The following is a 20072-nucleotide window of genomic DNA, read 5'->3' on the forward strand; positions in this document are numbered from 1 at the left end:
GTCAGATGTATACTTTAATACCTTTTACTTTTAAGTATCACAAAGCTATAGGGACTTCTGAACAATGCTCTCTTGATATTTCTCTACCTGCAGACATAATAGGAACACAGTCTGCAAATATCATTGAATATCATTGACTTTAAAAGAACTGGGTCACAAGAAGGGTTTTCTTTGATCTCCTTTCACCACTCTGGGCATGCAGAGCCTTTTGCTACTGCTTTCATATTTTCATCAACTCCCAATTTAAAGCTTTAGCTTCTCCTCTTTTGTGTTTCTACTGTAGGACTCTTCCAGAATCTCACTTCTGTGAGGGTTAGAAAACTATATCCCATCTCTAGCACAGAAGCATTTGCAAATAATTCACACATTTCTCCCTCTCAGGTAGAGGATAACAGCAAAGGACCCCAGAAAAGTATAATGAAGCAAGTGCAATAATCTCCAGTACAGTCAAACTCAAGGAGCTCATTAGCTGATACTTACGGAGGTGTCACTCCTTTTGGGAGGCCTAATGCGTTGACAGAAATGGGTGGTGGCTGGGATGGCAGCATTGAGCTGAGAAAAGCTGCTGGAGACTGGCCAGAATTAGGAAATCTGGGAGTTGGAGACAGGCTGTGGGAAGGCGAAGAAAGTGAAGGAAGAGGAGGAGGTGGAGGAGGTGGAAGTGGAAAGGAATCACACACGGGATATGTTGCAGTTGGACTAAAGACAGGTGGAGGTGGGGGTGGAGGGGATGGAGAAGAAGGAGACCAGGCGTACTCCCCTTCTGGAGCAAACTGCTGAGAAAAAGGGGGAACAGGCACTCTCCCAAACTGTTTCTGAGAACCAGTTGGAGACATAGGAGAAGGAAGGCTGGATGTAGATGATCCTGAAGACGGAGTCACATAACCTGAAGCAGGGCTGATGTTCTGAGCAGCAATGAACTGCTTAGGCCGAGCATAGTTGAAGGAGCTGGAAGACTGCATGGTTGGGGAAGTATGAGAGTTAAGAATACTCATTGGCACAGGAGAGGTAACAGACTGGCTGGACTCAAGCTCCTGGAAGGAGGGGGGAGGAGGAAAGGAAGGAGAAGAGGGAGGATGCTGATGATGATCAGGTTGCTGTTGGTGACGATACCACTGTCCACTTTCTTGCTCCAGACGAATTTGGTGCTGCAGCTGCTGTATTTTTATAGGGTCCCTGTAGGAAGGAAAAATAGACAAAAAGATATCAGACATGCAGTGCTGATTGGGGAGGAGGTAAAAGTTCCACTGATCTATGGTCTAGGAAAATCAGAAGGCAGGGAATGTTCAAAGCATTTGAATAACGTTATTTCTTCAGAGCCAAAACATTGCTACAAAAGTCTGTTTTTTGAGCTCAAGAAGGAGGAAAAAAGTATATGCATAATACAAGTTAACAGAACCTTCAATTCTTAAAAAAGGCAAACTGTAAGACAAGTTAATGACGCTTAGGATATTTTAAAGGAGCAATCCAGATAATCTAAGTATTGGTAAAAATGCTGAAGTTCTTAACAAGGTTTCCTTTCACTTCTTATTTCATTCAGTAGCCCTGTTTCAATAATAACCCTCAAATATTTACCCAGTGAGTACTTCAGCTTTGCTTTCTGCTGTAGCTGCTGTGGGCTGATCAGACAGACCTAATTATTGTCATACTTTTAATGAGGTACTTGGAGATAAGGGACTAACTTCTGTGATAGAACCATCCATGTATCTGTAGATGAGCAAAGACTTCCAAGAAACATTTTCTAAGAAAACAGTGAACTGAGCTTCCCCATGTCTTTAGTCCCACTTTTTTCTTCAGGCTTTATTCTTAACTGTAGGTCCTGAGATGCATCTTAGCAGATACTGAATACAGGTCTGAGAAACTGCTAATTGCAGTACTATCAGCTCAAACAGAAATGAGAATTTCTTTTAAAAATGCAGCAGATATTCACTAGCAGAACAATAAAGACTAAAAAACTAACATGCAGGAGCACTCAAAACTGTTAATGAATTAAAAAAAAAAAACCAAAAACAATCATGCAAAATGTTCAGCAGTGAAGCAAACCATACCATGCACTGGCTTTTTTTTTTTTTTTGTCCACGATACAGTGTTTGAATGACACTGAGATCAAAATTAACTGTGTGGTCTATCATCTTAAAATATATCAGACTGACTTGCTTAAAAATTGTCACGTTCCAGATGGAAATCATAACTTTATCGCAATACTCCAGATGTCCACAAAGTTTCAGCATCTGCACATATACCTTTTCTGTATATTTAATATATACTTTATTATAAACAAGTCTGTCATTGTTTATATATAATTTAGGTTATTTAAGCAGAAATTTTAGAAGCTGTCTGCTTAATGCATGGCATATGAATGTACGATTCTGGCACAACAATATACTTTTGTTGGTAGCAACAAAATTAGAAATGGTAATATCATCATATTTTCCACTCTAAGATTAATTTTGATATTCCAACCATCCACATTTCCCAGAAAATGTTTTCTGACAATAATTCTGCTTATGATCTCAGGCCAAAGGAGACTGTTTAGATAAGAAAAGGGGAACAAGCTTGTTTAGGACACAAAAGTGAAAAATCAGTTATTTACTAGTTGCTTTTTTCTTTTTTGCCATAAAGATGGTTCAGTGATGACATCAGTCATCTCTCCAACAATACATATTTCAGTACTTAAAAAGAGACTGCATTTTCCTTTTTAATTAAATCAGCAGTTCACTTGTAAATTTCATAATTACTTTTTTAATGTTGACAATAGAGACTCTAAATCCCTATCAGTTCAATTTTCACTCCACAGGACACGGGATGACCTTATGCTTCAATCTTTGCTAAATTATATAAAAGTCTCCTTTCCCTAAATGGGCTAAAGCAACACAGTTTTAGTTCCCATCATCATCTGACTTTCTTGACTGATGATAGAAATACTTCAGGTTACCTCTGACTGGAAAGAGAAAGTCCTGTAAGATTACTACTTTCAGCTCATTCTGTATCTTTAGTCTGACTATTTGCAGGCCTACTGTCCAATATCTCTAAAATTATTTATAAAATAATACTTATGTTATTTTCCATCATAATCACCACCAATAATTTTTTAATTTATTACAGAGAGGCTAAGGTTAAAAAAAAAAAAATGGGGGAAACTTAGTATTGGAAATGATGTATTGAATATAGAAGGAACTTAGCTGTTTCCAACACTCCTATGTTTACCCAACATGCCCTGAAAGCAAGTCAGAGTGTCTTGTCTTGAGACTATTTTATTTTTATTGCCAAGTCACATGGCGATGTGCCCAGCCAACAGCATAACACAAATGACCATCTATGGCCCTGTCAATGGTAAGTATACTACAGTGCCTGCCACCGAACTGCTGCTGTACCAATCCGGGCAAGAGTAAAGACCAGATTCAGGGTATGTCTACAAAAGGCTGACAGGCAACTTTGAGGTTGCTCTGCTCTCACACTAAGCCTGACTTGAGACCACAGGAATATACATGCCTGTAAATTTATTAGCCCAGGACAGCACTAATTTCAGTTGCAAAGCTTTTCATCAGCTTAGGGTCCAGACAAAGCAAATGCATGTCTGCTTGAAAAATAACATGCAGACATTATCACATCAGTTCATGTAGCAAAAAACATAAAAGACCTTCTTAGAGCAAATTTTCATTCCAGTGGTAGAAATGCATGATCCTTGTCTGCAAAGGAGCGTTCTCTACCTCAAAGCTATTCTTTTAACAGCAGATACTGCCCTAATACTTATTAATTTCTTGAGCAGATATATCCTAGGGATGTGTCATTATGAAGAAAAAAAAAAAGAAAAGAATAATCAATTCACATGTTCCTTTGCAGTGACACTGACAGCAGTGGAAGATCTACATAGGTGGGTCCCTCAAAGATAACACTGCTGTGCCACAGATACAGAGAGCCCAGCACTCAAAATTATGCAAGGGAATCAGTCTGTTATGTTGCGCCCATCAGTAGGGAAACAAAGAAGGGAATTAAGAAGAGTTCAGTCTTTGGATAAGATTACAGGAAAAATTAGTTTAATTGTAATTACATCCTCTTTCCAATTAGCTGAAATATGTTTTGTAATCCCAGTGTTTTAAAGGGCACACATGCTTCCAGGGAACGCATCAAGGTTGTTTAAACAATAGGGAATAAAACTTATTTTCTCATGCAGAGTTTTAGGTTTTGCCAAGTAATTAATTACAACAATGCAAGAATGAACATTTAAAAGTAGATTTACAGTAAAATTCAATCAGTGAATGGCAAAAGTAGGTAATTAAAAAAATCAGAACTAAGGTAAAGCGAATATCGAGAAATTTCAGCAACTCACTGAAAAGCAGACCTAGTAGTACATAAATATTATCAAAAGGTCTGCTTCAGTATTTGTGATTTTTTTTTCAGTATCAGATATTCTGAACCAGGATTTTTATATACATTTTCAGATGTTCTAATAGGTGTGCTACAACAGTTAAAGAAAGGCAAACAGCAAAGCAGTAATATTTTAATGGCAGCAGTCATTAGTTGCAACAGAGTTGAAGTTTCTGGCCTGCATTGCCTGTAACAACAGCTGCATGCACAGGTTTGGTTCTGGGCACTTGGAACCTGCTCAGTAAGGTGATGACTTCACAGAATCATCTAGGTTGGAAAAGACCTTGAAGATCATCCAGTCCAACCATTAACCTAACACTGACCGTTCTCAACTACACCATATCCCTAAGCGCTATGTCAGCCCGACTCTTAAACACCTCCAGGGATGGGGACTCCACCACCTCCCTGGGCAGCCCATTCCAACACCTAACAACCCGTTCTGTAAAGAAATACTTCCTAATATCCAGTCTAAACCTTCCCTGGTGCAACCTGAGGCCATTTCCTCTTGTCCTCTCGCTTGTTACTTGGTTAAAGAGACTCATCCCCAGTTCTCTGCAACCTCCTTTCAGGTAGTTGTAGAGGGCGATGAGGTCTCCCCTCAGCCTCCTCTTCTCCAGACTAAACAACCCCAGTTCCCTCAGCCGCTCCTTGTACGACATGTGCTCCAGACCCTTCACCAGCTTCGTTGCCTTTCTTTGGACAAAGACTTTCAGAACCAAGTGATAGTGAGAAACATTTGAAAACAGCTGTTCAAAGGGAAGACTAGAGACATTAGGTTTCTTGGTGGACAGCTACAGAATACTATCTTTCTGAAAGCAAAACACTCTGATTGTATGAGAAAATAGTGGACAGCGATGATCAGAATCTTATCTAATGATGTTAATACATACGGCGTATTTTAATAGTTACTCAAGAATTCATGTTCTGAGGTATGCACTTGGTTTCGATTGTAGTAGGCTGTTTTATCTTTTTATCCCATTTTCATAATCTTTTTTATTCCTGGTACCTTCTTTGTATCACATTGTTTTGAAAATTAATAGAGCAGTCCTTGACTTTGAGAACTAAACCGGTAACAAACACTATCAGGAACTGTAACTCCAAGTGCCTGGACACAGTGCTATGGAGAAGGGGAGATAGGTGGTTGCACATCTCTGAATAGGAACTGGCTACTGGACTGCAGAGGACATTACAGCAGATGGCATTTTCAGGGATGCAATAAGTCCTTCATACTGAAAGTTCTGTGTCAGACTCATTCACAGGTTCCCAATATTAGGATATGTACCAGATTTATTTTTATCTTACATTTCTGGGTTTGTGAAGAGCATTACAAAAATTTATTATGAGGAACAATGCCCCTCTTTTAGGAACCACCCTACTATTTGCAGTTTAATCACTGACTTCTCAGTATAACCTGGTCTGTGTACTTTTTAAACACAAAAGCTCATATGGAAGCCATTCTACCCAGACTATCTACCTTGGTGGGGGGGGGGGGTCTCTAAAGGTAGGGGGATGCTGTCTAAGCCTTGAGGGCATCAGTCATACACAAAATGAACCCTATCCAGGTAGTGTCCACCACAAAGTGTGGTAAGGGCATTGAAGTTTATTCAGTATTTCACAACACAATGTACGAAATAGATTGAAATAAACCACCACAGGTAAAGAACCAAGATTAAATAAATTTTTCTATGTTATAACTTTTTTAAATTCCTGATTTTGGCCCTCCTGATCTTAACAAAAGAAAAGGAACAAACTGGAAGCAGACTAGGAAAGCAATTTTTGTTTGAAAGAAAGAGTCCTCTCTATCTCATGTATGGAAGAATAATGGGCTCACTTCTGCCTCAGGCTGTTCCTGAGAGAAAGCAGACTGGCCCCTTCACAATCCTATCAGCGATCTGCCCTTTGAGAAACAGACGGTGCAGTTCTACAGCAATATACAAAACATACATCCAAAATGAAAGTACAGGAATATTTTGAATGAAAATAATCAGAATTAACCACAACTGTAAAAGCTTGAGCTAGTTTTCTAAATTAAGATTTGAAACCAATGCCAGAAAACCTCTGTATTTGTACTTTTGGGTAACAACTACTCACCTCTATGAAATCTACCTTCCAATGAAGACATAGCTTCTAACTCAGTCCTACTGCTTCAGAATCATGTCAGAGCTCTACCAAAAGGGAGACAGTCATCATCATGCTATATTAAAATGCAAGGGCTCTTCTTAGGTAACACCGACTTTGATGTCAGCATCTCTGTTTAGATATATTTTTATATGTATATATTTAGATGTATTTATATCTATACTTAGATATTTATACAATAAAATCCAGGATGAAGTATTTTTTCATAATTTATTAATATTATTATTAACGTACAGTTATATCTCTCTAGCTACTTGGTGGCCCAGCTGGATAGCTGGTAGGCAGAGAAGGAATGAAGAATTGAAGTGGTGGGAGCTTGGGAGCTGCTGTGGTTCCCTCACTAAAGATTCACAGTGCTTCTGCATCTGTGGCTCTTAAGCAGCTGGCAAAGCAGACTTGCCAGGTAGCTGCTAAGGTAGCTCTTAAACACACTGTTTACTCTGCTTTCTACAGCCACAACATTCGTAGTTTACTGGTATAAATGGTACTGTTGAAAATGAGTAATTTTCTAAAGTCCTTCTGACAGTTACTATTTAAGAGAAATGCACATACCAACTCATCCAAAATATGACAGTAGTCACTGATATCTGGAATTATACTCTGACAAAATTCATAATATAATTTAAGGTTTTCCACCAGATTTATCAATGGTTGAGAGTTGTTAAAAATGAAAACAACTACTTAAGCTAGCAGTGAATTAATTAACAGCTGTACTGAAAATAAATACTCAGAATACAAAAGTAATTCCAACTAAACTGTCCACTGAAGGAATACTCATTTTAAGAAATTTTTAAAATGTACATGTATGACAAGGCAAAAAGGTGAAGTAAAGGGAGAACAGATGCCCCTTTTCACAAAAACTGCAAAGCATTTAACACAGACAGTCTTCAGGCTGTATTAATACAAATATGTTTACTCAAGCATTAAGTTTCCTGATGCAGAACAATCCCTTATATTGTGAGAAAGAAATGTGGACTGTTTTAAATCCTGCAAGGGTTCACATTTATGTAATACTGGAATTATTAGTTAAAATAAAACAGAGGGGGGCGGGGAACAAAAACCAACACCAGTTTGGGTTCTACCCTGCAAACATTCAGGGATATTTTTTGTCTATACTAACAGGTTTCAGGGAGGATGCAGGTTGTCACTACAATTTAATCCTCATGCTGAATAACTGGAGAGCTATAACTGGGAACCATCTTCATTGGCTGCAACCTTTCAATGTTTTTATTACTTGCCCTTCAAAGCTTAACAGTTTGAAAATGCAAATTCACCACAAATAACACTTTCCACATTTCAGGTTAATATACAGGAGTGTGTTTAATTAATATCACTGTAACCTAATGCACACTCAGGAAAGTCAATATGGTGCAAGAGCTAACACACGTACTTCTATTATGAGCACATTATGAAACTAAGCTTGACTTTTCATTTGAGAAACTTCATACACACAGGAGAGAAACATAAACCATCTGCATTGTATCTGCATTGTTTTTGAACTCTCTTATAAGGAAATCCTGCTGTGATTTAGTTGTTAAAAACTTTTCTGTCTATCCTAAAAAGTGGCAGTTGTACCTGTGCCCATTTTCCATTATGGTTTGTCAAAGGCATCAAGGTAATTCCTGTACTAAGGAAACCAACAGTAGTGATAGAGCCAGTATTCAGAGAACACGAGCAATTCTTTTAGAGACAGGAACCATTTTTCATCTCTCTATATCACTGCCGGGACATTTTTCAAAACATGCACCAGTGAGATAACACGTTTAGCTTGGGTACAGAAAGAGAGGAAATTGTGCTCTTGTGCACATTCATTGTTCCCAAAAGTCATAAAGACACAATACAGCTTTAGCAAAAAGGCTAAACTTCATACCTCTGGTAGGGTTAGATCATAAGAATTAGTCTGGTAGTCAAAAAATCTGTCTGGCTTGGTAATGCAATAGTGTTACATAAGTGCACAGAATATCCAGTGATGGATGCAACAGTTAAAAAAATGACAGGGGTAACAAGTTTAACTGATAAAGGAAGCAAAAAGTGTTATGTTATTAAGAGGTAAATTGTAACAAGGCATTAATAGCAACACAGGTTCTAATTTACAGAGGAATTGGCCCAAAGCATAGGAAATCATGACTTGGAATGCAGGAATGAACTGGCCTGCAAATAGACAAATAGGTCTTCTGCCTCTGATTGTGCTATACCACGTGAAAGGTTATATTCTGTGCTAACTGGTATATATTCAAAGAAAATATGGTGAGAAAAAAATATATATCAAAGTCTGAAAAACTGTACCAGCCTAAACTCAAAAATGAACAGAAGAAAAGATAGACAGTCACTCTTCTAATTTTAAATTTAATACATTTTATTAACAAGATGCTCTATAAATCATCACATTCCATCTACCACTAGCCACCAAAGTTAGGAGATTTGCTTATTTTTATGCCTACCCACCAACAGTTTCAGTGGGCTTAAAACTGGACCTCCATGCTTTCAATATTAACATTCCGGTATCTGTCAAGTGACTGTTCTTTGGGTTAAAAGATAACTGCTTCGTACTATTGAAATACATACTTTCATGAGAGAGAATGAACATCATATTAAAAAGAAAAAAAATAGAGTAGCTACTGGATGCCCTGATATTAAAGGGAGCACACAGTTGATGTCAGTGTGTTTTTAGGAAAATAAAACTTTAACTATGTTTAAAAATACTTGAAGAAATTAAGGTAGTTTTAGAGCCTAAATTCTAGGCCCTTTTACCAGCCATTCTGTATTCACAAACAGTTCTGACATTTCAGCATGTCACTGCCTCATGTAAAGCTTGGATATTACCAGCTGACACATCAGTAGTCTATGTTACTGAAAGGTATCCTATTCTTAAAATACCATACTTAAAGGAACCACCAGAAAGGAAATCAATACATAAAACCTGGTATTTATATGAAATAAATATCTGAGATTCTCCCACGACGACAATATGACTGACTTGCTTTAGGTGCCAGCACCATCTTAGTACCACAAAGTTTTAGCACGATACCATTCTTGCTGAAGTCCTTCTATACACACAAAAATAATCCCATCAACAACATACACTAACTATTATGGAAGGAGGAGAAGCACAAGGAAGTAACAGCAACTGCTAGAGACAGTAATAATTTTTTAGCCTGGTTCTCAAGAGCATTGGAAAGTGAAAATAACACTACGGCATTACTCACAAATTTTGTGACATTTATTCAACCAGTGTAATCCTAATGCAATTACATCTTGTGCTCAATGCAGTGCAGGATGCTATATCCGTCTCATGCAATCTAGGTTAGTGATCTCAATGAAAGTTATGACAGTGAAAAGAAAGATACTTAAAAAGACGAATAGCCGTGTAGTCACTCTGCATGCTGCAAACTTCCTAGGGTATCTGAAGTTACTGCTGTATTAGCGATTGGTATCATCCAGACACATTTGTAGATCTATCGGGAGAATTCTTCCTACCAGATGCCCTCTTAGCCTTTTAAAAGCACTAGTGAAGCCCATCTCATACATTAAATGAAGAAACAACAGCCTTTCACTGCTTCCCTGCCATCGTTCTCTGGCACCTGAAACAAGGAACAAATAACTACCTCCATGTTACATAGCTGCTTGGCTCCAGCTGCAGTTAAGAGTTTGTTCAGGTATGGACAAACTGCTTCAACTTTCTTCCCCAAACAGGCTAGCTGATAGACAAAGCCATGGTTAAGTGAAATATTCACTTTGTTGCAAAGAAACTGAATATAAAAAGTAGCTGGTGTCCTCAGTGTTTGCACGCATTGCATCACTGCACATAAATATTTCTGCAAAGAGTTGGCAAATGCTCAATCTATTCATGCCCAGCAGACTCTTTGTGGGCTACACTCGTCACAGACCAGAATGAAAAATCCAACACACTCCAGCAAAACAGCAGCAGCAGAATATTAGCAAAATGAAAACACTTGACAGTGTGGCAGTCGTACCTTATGTCAGATACTGCATTTAGAAGACCGAAAAGAACTCTTTGTAGACTTGGTTGTAAACAACTTTATCTGCTCATGTAGACTGATAACGTCATTTTAGTTTATTGCATTTTCTTTTCCTATCAGCAACTTGCATTGATTTCACTCATACCTGCCTGATGAATACTTCTGTGACCTATTTTGTATCAGGAACAATCTTTTAAGATATGGATCTCCATTCACCTTGCCGGACTAATTCCGAAAATAAACTAGAGTTTGTAGAGCACTGCCACTTCTTATCTAGCCAGACATGTACTTCAGAAGTGTGAGTTTTGGGGTTGGTTTTTTTGGTTTTTAAAAGGCATCTTAAGAGACAAGAAAATGTTTCTAAAGCACCCTTAGATATGCAGAGCTACAGCTTATTACAACTGCATGATAAACATAACAAAGACATCTTAGGCAAATCCTAAGGACCAAGTAGACTCGCTGCCTTACTCCATGACTGAATTCTACACCTCACTGTAACTTCCCCATTTCTTGTTATAAAACAAAAAATGAATACCTATCAGCAGAATTACTGAGCAAATGCAAAATCCACCCACAGTATACAGATGTCACCCCAGTCAAAATATACTTTTAAATATTCAGAATATATTCTGTTCCTGAACAGACTGAACAGACCTGACCATAACTACTTATATCCCTATCATCACAGAGAGAATCAATGAATCCTGAAATACCCACATTTGGACACAGATGCTTAACTTGAATTAGTTTCTTGTGCTGGCAACACATAACTTTAAATAGTATTTCCCTGGTAAATAGATTAAGTGATTCTACATTGAGAGTTTAACATTTTTTTAACTGCTAGCTAACTGTGCAGCGCATTGTTCTGAAAAGCTTAAATGGAACACCTTACATATAAATGACAGAGCAAATAATTGCTTTTGTACTTTTGAGTGAAAATACATTCACTTCAAGATGATTCACTTCAAGTACTATTTATTTCTTAATATATCAAGTAACCTTGAGTACGGGAGACTTATACAGTAAGGACTTCTTCCCTGAATTAAGCTTAAGTGATGTATAATGACATAAAAAAAGAAGGAATCATACAGGTAAATTGTGTAATGGTAAACACTTGTTATGGCCAAATACCATGCCAGTGATTCTGAATGGCTGGTCCCTTCTCTAGAACTGTTTTGAATCTTCCTTAGCTCTCAGTGAGAGGAGTCAGCCTTCTTATCCAGTGAAAACAAGAAGACGGACCAAGTTTCATTCTTCCCAAATATATTAGTAACCAACATGGTGACTGGCCAAAAACAAGGAACCGCATAGACTGGCACTTCTCCTAAGAGGACAGTAAGGACACATCTGCATTTGGATGAGAAATGTGCTTTTGAAGCACATGTCCAACTGTCCCCACTTGCTTGTTCTCCAGTCTGCATCCTGGAGAAGCCTCTCAAGAACATGAACTGATTTCCTGTCGGGTGAAATGAATGTAGCAAACTCCAGCCACTAATGGGCTTCAGCCCATGAGAACAGACTAGAGCTAGTCCAAAGTGTAAAAGCAAATCCCCAAACCCAGTGACTCTGAAATGTGTAGTGTAGATAGCATGTCCTCAGCACGTTTTTTCACACTACAGAGCCATTCATGTTTCTGTGTACTACTTGCTAATGTAGGCTATACATACAGAGTAGATGTATAGATTAGCATGAGGTGTCTAGCTAAACCATACAGTCTAGAAGGGTTTTAAAAATAAGTGTGTATATCACAAGAGATTCTGGCTTTATATTTTGTGTAAGTCTCAATTTCTGGGAAGTTAAATACACATCTTGCTAAACAAATATACTGAAAAATAATCTTTTCATTTAATTTATAGGGTTTCTTGAAATATTTTTTTAAGTGTACAGCAAATTGATGTATAATATATTTTAAAATAGGGTACCATACATATTATTTAACATTTACACATTCAGAGACCATGTATGGACCCATCCCAGACAGCAATTTTACTATTTTTTATGTTGTAGTACAGATTTTACTATTTGATTGCTTGCAGCTGACCTCCAGAATTCAATTAATTCCACTCCTTCCTTCTGCCCCTCAGTAAAAACCTCCCAGACAAAACAAACATGTCTTGTTTGTCTTTAGTTTGATCACAGGGTAGTCTGTAAAAAGCTAGTTACAAAGTAAAGTGTATTCCTCAAGATTTAAACCCATTTTGTCTGACAATTATGAAGGACATTCCCTTTTTATGGACTCATTATTTTGATGACTCATGTACCTTCTTAGTCTGGAGGTGGACACTCCTGGAGAAAGAATATTGGCCTAGTAACAGCACTTGTCTGATTTGAGGGTCCCAAGTTATATTTCCCCATATTTATTTATTAAGATTAATGTTTAAATGAACATTCCAGAATGGATGATGAGAAGGGTGGTTTATCTATTCCTACAGTGAAAGTCAATTTAGTTTATCTTCACCACCAGCAGTTTATGTTTTGTCCTTATTGAAAATAGTTTTTACATTGAATAGTTAGTAGTGTGCACAATATATGCAAGTTGTTTCCTTAACATAACTAGAGTACTTAGATTACATTTGGAAACTACTGGTAAATCACTGTTAGTAAACCAAAATTTAAAAAAATAATGAATTGTTTCCATTATTTTAAGTGCTAATAAGATGTGAAAGTAGCAATACGAGTCTTTCACACTGAAGTCAACACTACCTGTATGGGAAAACTTCAAGTATCACAACTTGGACTCCAAGCTATCCTTTACCTCACAAACAGCCGAGATAGAAAAAATAAAAATCTTATCTGGCTGTGGTTTAATAAACAACCTCTAGCTCCATATCAAAAATGTAATTTTGGACTTGTAAGTTACTTCAAAGACAGGGATTTGTCAATACCAAAATTGGTAGCACTACAGTCAGCATCAGTGTGGATCATATGGTTCTTCCTGTATGAACCATGAGATTCCACATGATCCTCTGTTCCTCTCAGCAATACTCAGATCATGGTATAATGCTGGTCTGTCTTCCAATTTTTCTTCTCACTGACCTCCCTCTCTCTATCTGCTGTCGCCTCGTCTGTCTCCCTGCCTCTTCTCTTGGGCTACCATCATCTCTTCACCACCCCTTGTGAGCTCCAGAAGCACTGCCTAGGGTGTATGATACCAAAATTCATGACTTTACCTTTTACCTCACTACTTATGCTAGCTTCTCTAGAAAAGCATGCTTCACTCTTCAGGAAACACTGGCCTTAACTACCCTCATCTATTACAGTTTTCTACTGTGAACTAAAGGATACTTATTCTAGGTGTTAGAACCCGCATGATCCTTGTGTCTCTGGGCCAGTTTACTAAAGCTACTCTGTAGTTACAAACAAAACTTACACAGTACATTGATCCTGTTTCTCATTTGAAGCATCCCTCTATTGCTTTTCCATTTCAGGGAGAAACCTTAAACACAGCACTGAAGTGTTACTCAGTAACAAAAGTGTTTGGATTATCTGAGGTCAGCTAATTGATTAGACAATTCATACAAAATACAATGATAATTTTTTACAGAACAAGGAATGATTAAACAAAAGTCAAAAAGCTACAGACACAAGAGCATTTTAAAAAATTGTAGTTTTTGTCATAGAGGACAAAATAAGGCAAAGACATTTAAGTTCTCTGACTAGTTGTGCTATGTATCAGCGAAAGTGAGCACCCAGATTTACAGAAAAACTGAGCTGCTTAGTACTTTTGTTTGGAGGAAAATAAGTTTGTTCCCTTACAGCCATCCTCTTTTGCATGCCAAGATTCTAATGAGGCCATGCACTTAGACTTACCACATTAATTACATTCTCACGCCCTAAAGGCAATGTTGTCTGAAGCTGTCCATTTTTCAGTCATTTCATAAACCTTCAGAGACTGCAGTTTTCCAAATGGATTTCAAGACTTCAATATTAAAGTTACTTAAATAATAACTAATCCACCAGGCCTTAGTTTTAAAAATGGGGAAATAAACTTTGCTAAGCAAGAATTGATAGCACATAATTCTTGCTGTACACTGTCCAGGCAATACTTCACAGATAAGCTATGTCTGATCTTCTACACTAGGGAGAACTTTTGTCCTCAAGAGCCTGATACTAGAAATGGCATCTCATGATCCAAGGTTTTCTGTTGTTTTTAAATTTGTCCTATGTTTAAAATCTGATATTTGAAATTAAGAGGAATCTGTAAGGCAAAAGGCCCAGCTTGATTAACATACTTCATAATTGCAGGAAATGTTTTTCAACCCTTAGTTGACTTAAAATTTTTTCTCATGATTTTTTAGCAGCATGATATACTTCCCTAATGAATCATTCAGAATGAATGAGAAAAGATCTGCATACTTGGAAATAACAACAGAATCTCACAATTATTTTGAAATCCTCTATATATTAAATAGCTTTATATTTTCAAAACAAGCCCCAGATGTGTAAAACTATGATGTTTGATTTGTGTTAGGCCTAAAAGATCATTTGCCTTTTTCTTCAAGCCTTGCAGCACTTCAGTTTGCTGTCATGTTGCTCTAATTCTTCTAGTTGAAAGGAGGCACATAGGGAAATGTTCTCATCATCTCATCTTTGGCATCTCACTCACATGAGTATAGCCTCCTAGATAGTCAGTGAAACCTCCAGAGTGCAGTTCAGAGTGTGTAAATTAGATGATAAATGTCAGAATGTATGAAGACTCTCTTAAAGAAGCATCTTTAGAAGTCATCCCAATAACGCACAAGCTTCAAAATGAAGACAGGCGACTCAATATTTGAGCAGAAAACACATAAAATGTTCAACACATCCTCAGTAATGCAGATAAAAATAACACTACCCAAAATTCTTTCCCCTGCCCACAACTTAGTAGCTCATGAGTCAGCTGCAGATCTCATAATACATCACATTGTTTTACAGTCACACTACACTTAACATTTATTAATTTAAAAGTACCAATTTTTTTTTCCATATGCATTACGTAGTTAACTAATATGACAGCTCTTATTTATCAGCAGCTAACAAATGTACTCAGCTACTCCTGATGGGGAATATTCTTTTAGGCGGACTTAGTATTAGGGAGGATCCATAGTTCTAACACTACCACACCCAGCTAGGGTCACCATGTAGGAGTAAAATTAATAGAAAAGGTCAAATTGTTTAACAGCATTGTGAAGTAACATTGTTAGAGTCAGGAAGAAATCTTGTGATTATTTATCAACCCCATCAGCTGTAAAACAAAGACCTGAACATAAACTGGGCAAAAAAAATTTACTCATTAAAAAAGGAACTAATTTTAAAAAGCAGTCCTAAAGGAAACTCAGAGAAGGTAATTAAAAAAATATGTCAGTCTGACTTTAGACATCACCAAAAAAAAGCACAGTATCGCACTGTATTCTGTATGAAGATGAATGCAAACATTTCAGACCAGAAGATCAGACTGATATGCGTATGGCAAGATTGGTTTTAGTCACGTAGGTTAAATGTGAGGACGTCTGCATTGCTAAGGCTAAAAAGACTCATCAATGTAAATAACTTCCTTTGTGTTCTTTAAACAATCATCAAAATAGTTAAATTTAAATGTTCAACAACGCTTTTCAGCACAGAAATACCCACGTTGCAAGTATAAATGCTAAAAGATACCCTAGAGTCTTTCTATGCACGAGGAGCAAATCTGGTATTTACTTTTCCCAAGTTCAACCTGTTTTATTTCAGTAAGATGCCCCCAAATCTTTTTATAATTATTTCCATTGCATATAAACATAATCTCCTGGTATTAGTAAATTAGCTTGGCTAAATATAGCAAGGAGCACTCATGTTTTATGGGGCATTTTCTTTGGTATGTAGCTAATATAAATAAAATGAGTGGAGAGAAGTTGGCAGTGTTCCACTGACATTACATCACTTTTCCTTAATAGGAAACCTCTCTGCAACTTAGCATCTTGGTTTAAACACTCAGAAGTGTCCACAAAGTCTTCAGTGAGGATCATCATATAAGGCCAGTGGTTAGCTGCAAAGGACTAGAACACAGAGCTGGAGCTCCTGGTACAATGATGAAAAGAGAATCTCTAATGAAAACCACATTTAAATTGTCACCAGCAGCAGAGCAAGGAACTTGCATAATCTCTAACACAAGTTATGTGCAAGATGTGCATAATTCCAGTAAAAAAAGCAAGGCATGAAGTTCTAATTCCTATGACTTTACTTCAATAGACTCAGGATTTACTCTAGAAATCTTAGAAAGTGACAAATTAAAAAGAGGAGCTTAATCCACTGGTCAAAAGCAGCACAGACACAAGCACCTACCATAGTTTTATTTGCTGCTTACTCTTTGTGATCCTGAAAGACAAACCCTCCATTTTACAGTACCATCGGTACCATCCTTCATCACTAGTATGACATTATTTCAAAGAAATTACTTAATTATTGTAAAATACTACATGATATTCATTTACTAAGAGATGAATGTTGCCACCCATATATGTTGAGCTTTTCACCACAAACAATAGGACTCCTTGGTTGCACACAATAAAAATAAATGTGCAGCAGAACCCAGTGGACTTACAAGGTTTTTCTGAGAAAAAGATAGCCCTTGCACTCAATTTTTTGCATCCATTACTGAGATTGCTGGACTTTATTGTTTGTCTCGTATATTGAGACGAAAAGCAGTCAGCGTAGTACATGAAGAATAAAAGTGTCCAGAGAAATTTATGTTCATGATGTAATTAATGTAAACATAAATTCCAGTTATTGTATTCCTAATGTGCAATGGCTGAGCAATAATCCAACTGCTGCAAAGTCTGCATGCAGTATTTGCTGGCACTGAATTTTATTGAGAGCATAATTTATTTAGGCACTGTCACACACAAACACAAAAATGTATTTACCACAGTACAAAAAGTCAGAGTAGATCATTTTGTCCTCTGCTTTTTCCAAAATGTTTGAGAGGAGTTCACTGAGTGGCTCCTACTGCTTTTAGCTGCAGCTGTGCAGCATACAACCTTTGAAAATTTACAGTAAATGTTGCCATGTTTACATCAGTGACTCTCAGGAAAGAAAATGCTAATCAAGTAAAGGTATGCAGCAAATAAATGTAAGATGGAGTACACTGAATACCACTGTAAATGCTCTCACTTAGGAATCATGTGGTCTTACTATGGATTTTCTGTTCCTCTTTCTCAGTAAGACATCCCCAAATACTTGTGTCTTTCACATCCAGTTGTGATGGCACAACAGTTTAGGATCCTTACAGCAAAAGGGGCAAGCAAATTAAAAGCTGAAAGTAACCCTGGAGTTGGGTGGATTGGTGGCTTTGTTGGTTGGTTTTTTGTGGTTTTGTTTTGGGGTTAGGGGGGGTTGTTTTGGTTTTTTAAATTTGGATGTCTTCACTGCTTCAGATTAAAGAGCAGCAACCCAAAGGGTTCTGCTGGTGCAACAGAAGGGTGGTGCTTGTCCAGGAACAAGCACCTGAAAGACAGACCTCCCACAGCTCACACTTCTGGTTTGTGAAGCCATACCTTTAGTTTGTAATCATGAAGGATAAGAAAAAGTTTCTGTATCCACTTTACTTCTGAATGGCAGCATCCAAACAAGATCTTTATGTTTTAATTCACATATGCAGTTTTAATCCAACTGCCCTAAAATTAATGAAGTCTTTAACGGAAGTAAAGCCAAAGTTTAGGTTACAACAGAGAAAAGTGATTTTAAACTGGTTAGTGTGCACAATGAATAACTGGAGTAAATTTCACCTCCATTGCTGGAGCTATCTAAAGATTTCAAATAGAGGATATCTGTGCAACATTAACACACTCTTGCCAAGTACAGACCTTCGTTTCACTAAGAATGAAGATGTAATTTAAGACTCAGTTGCCTGAATGACAATATTCACTTGAACAGTTTCATCTTTGCGTATTTTTGTTGGTCCGTGAATTGGCTACTTATTAAATAATTAGGTTTTCTTTACTCTAAAACCCTGTGCAGAATTGTTAGCATTAGCCAATGCTCATTTTCTAAAATGTCATTTTAGCAGTGGTTTCAATTAATGGCTAGTTTTCAGAAAAGGTCAGGGAAAGCACAGGAATTACGTTAGACTCAAAACACAGTTTGAAATAATATGGCAGCTATATTTATCTAACATTGATCAAATCTTAGTTACGATAAACTTCACTGAAACCTGCTGACTGGATGACACAGTTCCTGCTAAATAAGTTATTATAATTCTCTGTTAAGTTTCAACTATTGTACTGTCATTTTGGAAACAGAGAGAACATCTGCTAAAATGAGCTGTAATGGAAAAAATTCAACTGTAAGTCTCTCGCTCATCCATCCTAGCACTACTATTATGTAAGTTAGCCTACTATATATAGCAGCCACAAGAGGAACTGATATGCTAGCTGGGCATGTACATGTCAAATCTATCATCTTTTTGTTTTATCACATTAAAAACAAGCTGCAACATCTTTCCAAAGTTGTGTAATGAATTCAGGAATTCAAACCAGTAGCCTGTGTGTTCAGGAACACAGACATTCCATTGAAACTAATGGGAGCAACAGTCATTAGTAGCTCTGAAAATTAGGCTACTTTTGTACGAATTTAACTTCATTCAAACAAATTGAAAGTTTACATTTAAAAATTCATCCATGTATTACAATAATTTGTTTCAAATTTTAGTTTGTGCTTTAGGAGTAATTTTTAAGGTGAATTAAGTATCTCAGTAATCTGCCTTTACTTAAATGGCACAGAAATACTTGGGAGATGCAAAGGTTTCACACCCAGGTCCCCAGTTAAGTCCAATCAGTAGTGACAGAAATGGAAAACATCTGATTAGCATTTGGTAGTGTGATTGAAGTGAGTCAGTCTCAACTCTCTTCTCCAAAAAGTTGTCACAAAGTCTAAATATACTACCTTTCATGTCAACATTTATTAGCAGATTTAAGCAGTGAAAACACAGAAATTTCTCTTTCATACCTGTAAGATGTCCCTATCCATTAAGGAGTGTGGGAAATTTTTTGTGGATGTTAACTGAGTGTCCTTGGTGTCACACTGGAGTCTTTTCCAAGCTCTAATTCAATATTCAAATCACAGGAACTCTTATCATGGAATACAAATCCACATAATTTAAATAACAGTGATGAATGACATCATCTGCTTCAAGAATTGGAAAAGAAACCCCTTTCTATTAAGGGGTATGGCAGAATTTCTCGGGAGCTCAGGAGAACTTCTTTTGCTAAATGACCATGAAAAAGGCAATAATATGCAACTTGCGAAGACCCATGCATGTTTATAATAGTTCAAATTTCAGGTACTATTGACATACTTTAGAATCCGTTATGGTTTACACTGTCTAAACTCACTTTGTTACTGCTACTTAATCATTTGACTGCCTGAGCTACAGAAAAGCTACAAAGAGAACAACTCTTCCCAGGACAGAGAACTGTAGAAAAGTTAATAATTTTAAATTAAAATATGAATTCTGCATTGCAAAACTAGCATAAGAAGACTGCAAGCCAAAATAAATTAAATCTTGAGAAAAGCCACACAATGAAGCCTCAGAAGAAACTGTACCACTACCAGGTAAATAACAGTTTAAAA

At 37.1% G+C, this 20072-nt stretch overlaps 1 protein-coding gene across 7 annotated transcripts in view; it reads right to left on the reverse strand.

The window, feature by feature from the left end:
• Positions 1-20072, reverse strand: part of PALLD (palladin, cytoskeletal associated protein) — a 206738-nt gene that overhangs the window by 36629 nt on the left and 150037 nt on the right. For 4 of the 7 annotated variants that reach the window (XM_074822851.1, XM_074822850.1, XM_074822855.1 and 1 more), the window contains one exon: positions 481-1176. The exons of the other annotated variants lie outside the window; for them this stretch is intronic. In XM_074822851.1, coding sequence (XP_074678952.1) covers positions 481-1176 — 696 coding nt within the window. The remainder of the gene's footprint in view (positions 1-480; positions 1177-20072) is intronic. 7 annotated transcript variants of the gene reach the window in all.

This window comes from Strix aluco, chromosome 4 (assembly GCF_031877795.1).
Source record: "Strix aluco isolate bStrAlu1 chromosome 4, bStrAlu1.hap1, whole genome shotgun sequence".
NCBI classification, from domain to species: Eukaryota; Metazoa; Chordata; class Aves; order Strigiformes; family Strigidae; genus Strix; species Strix aluco.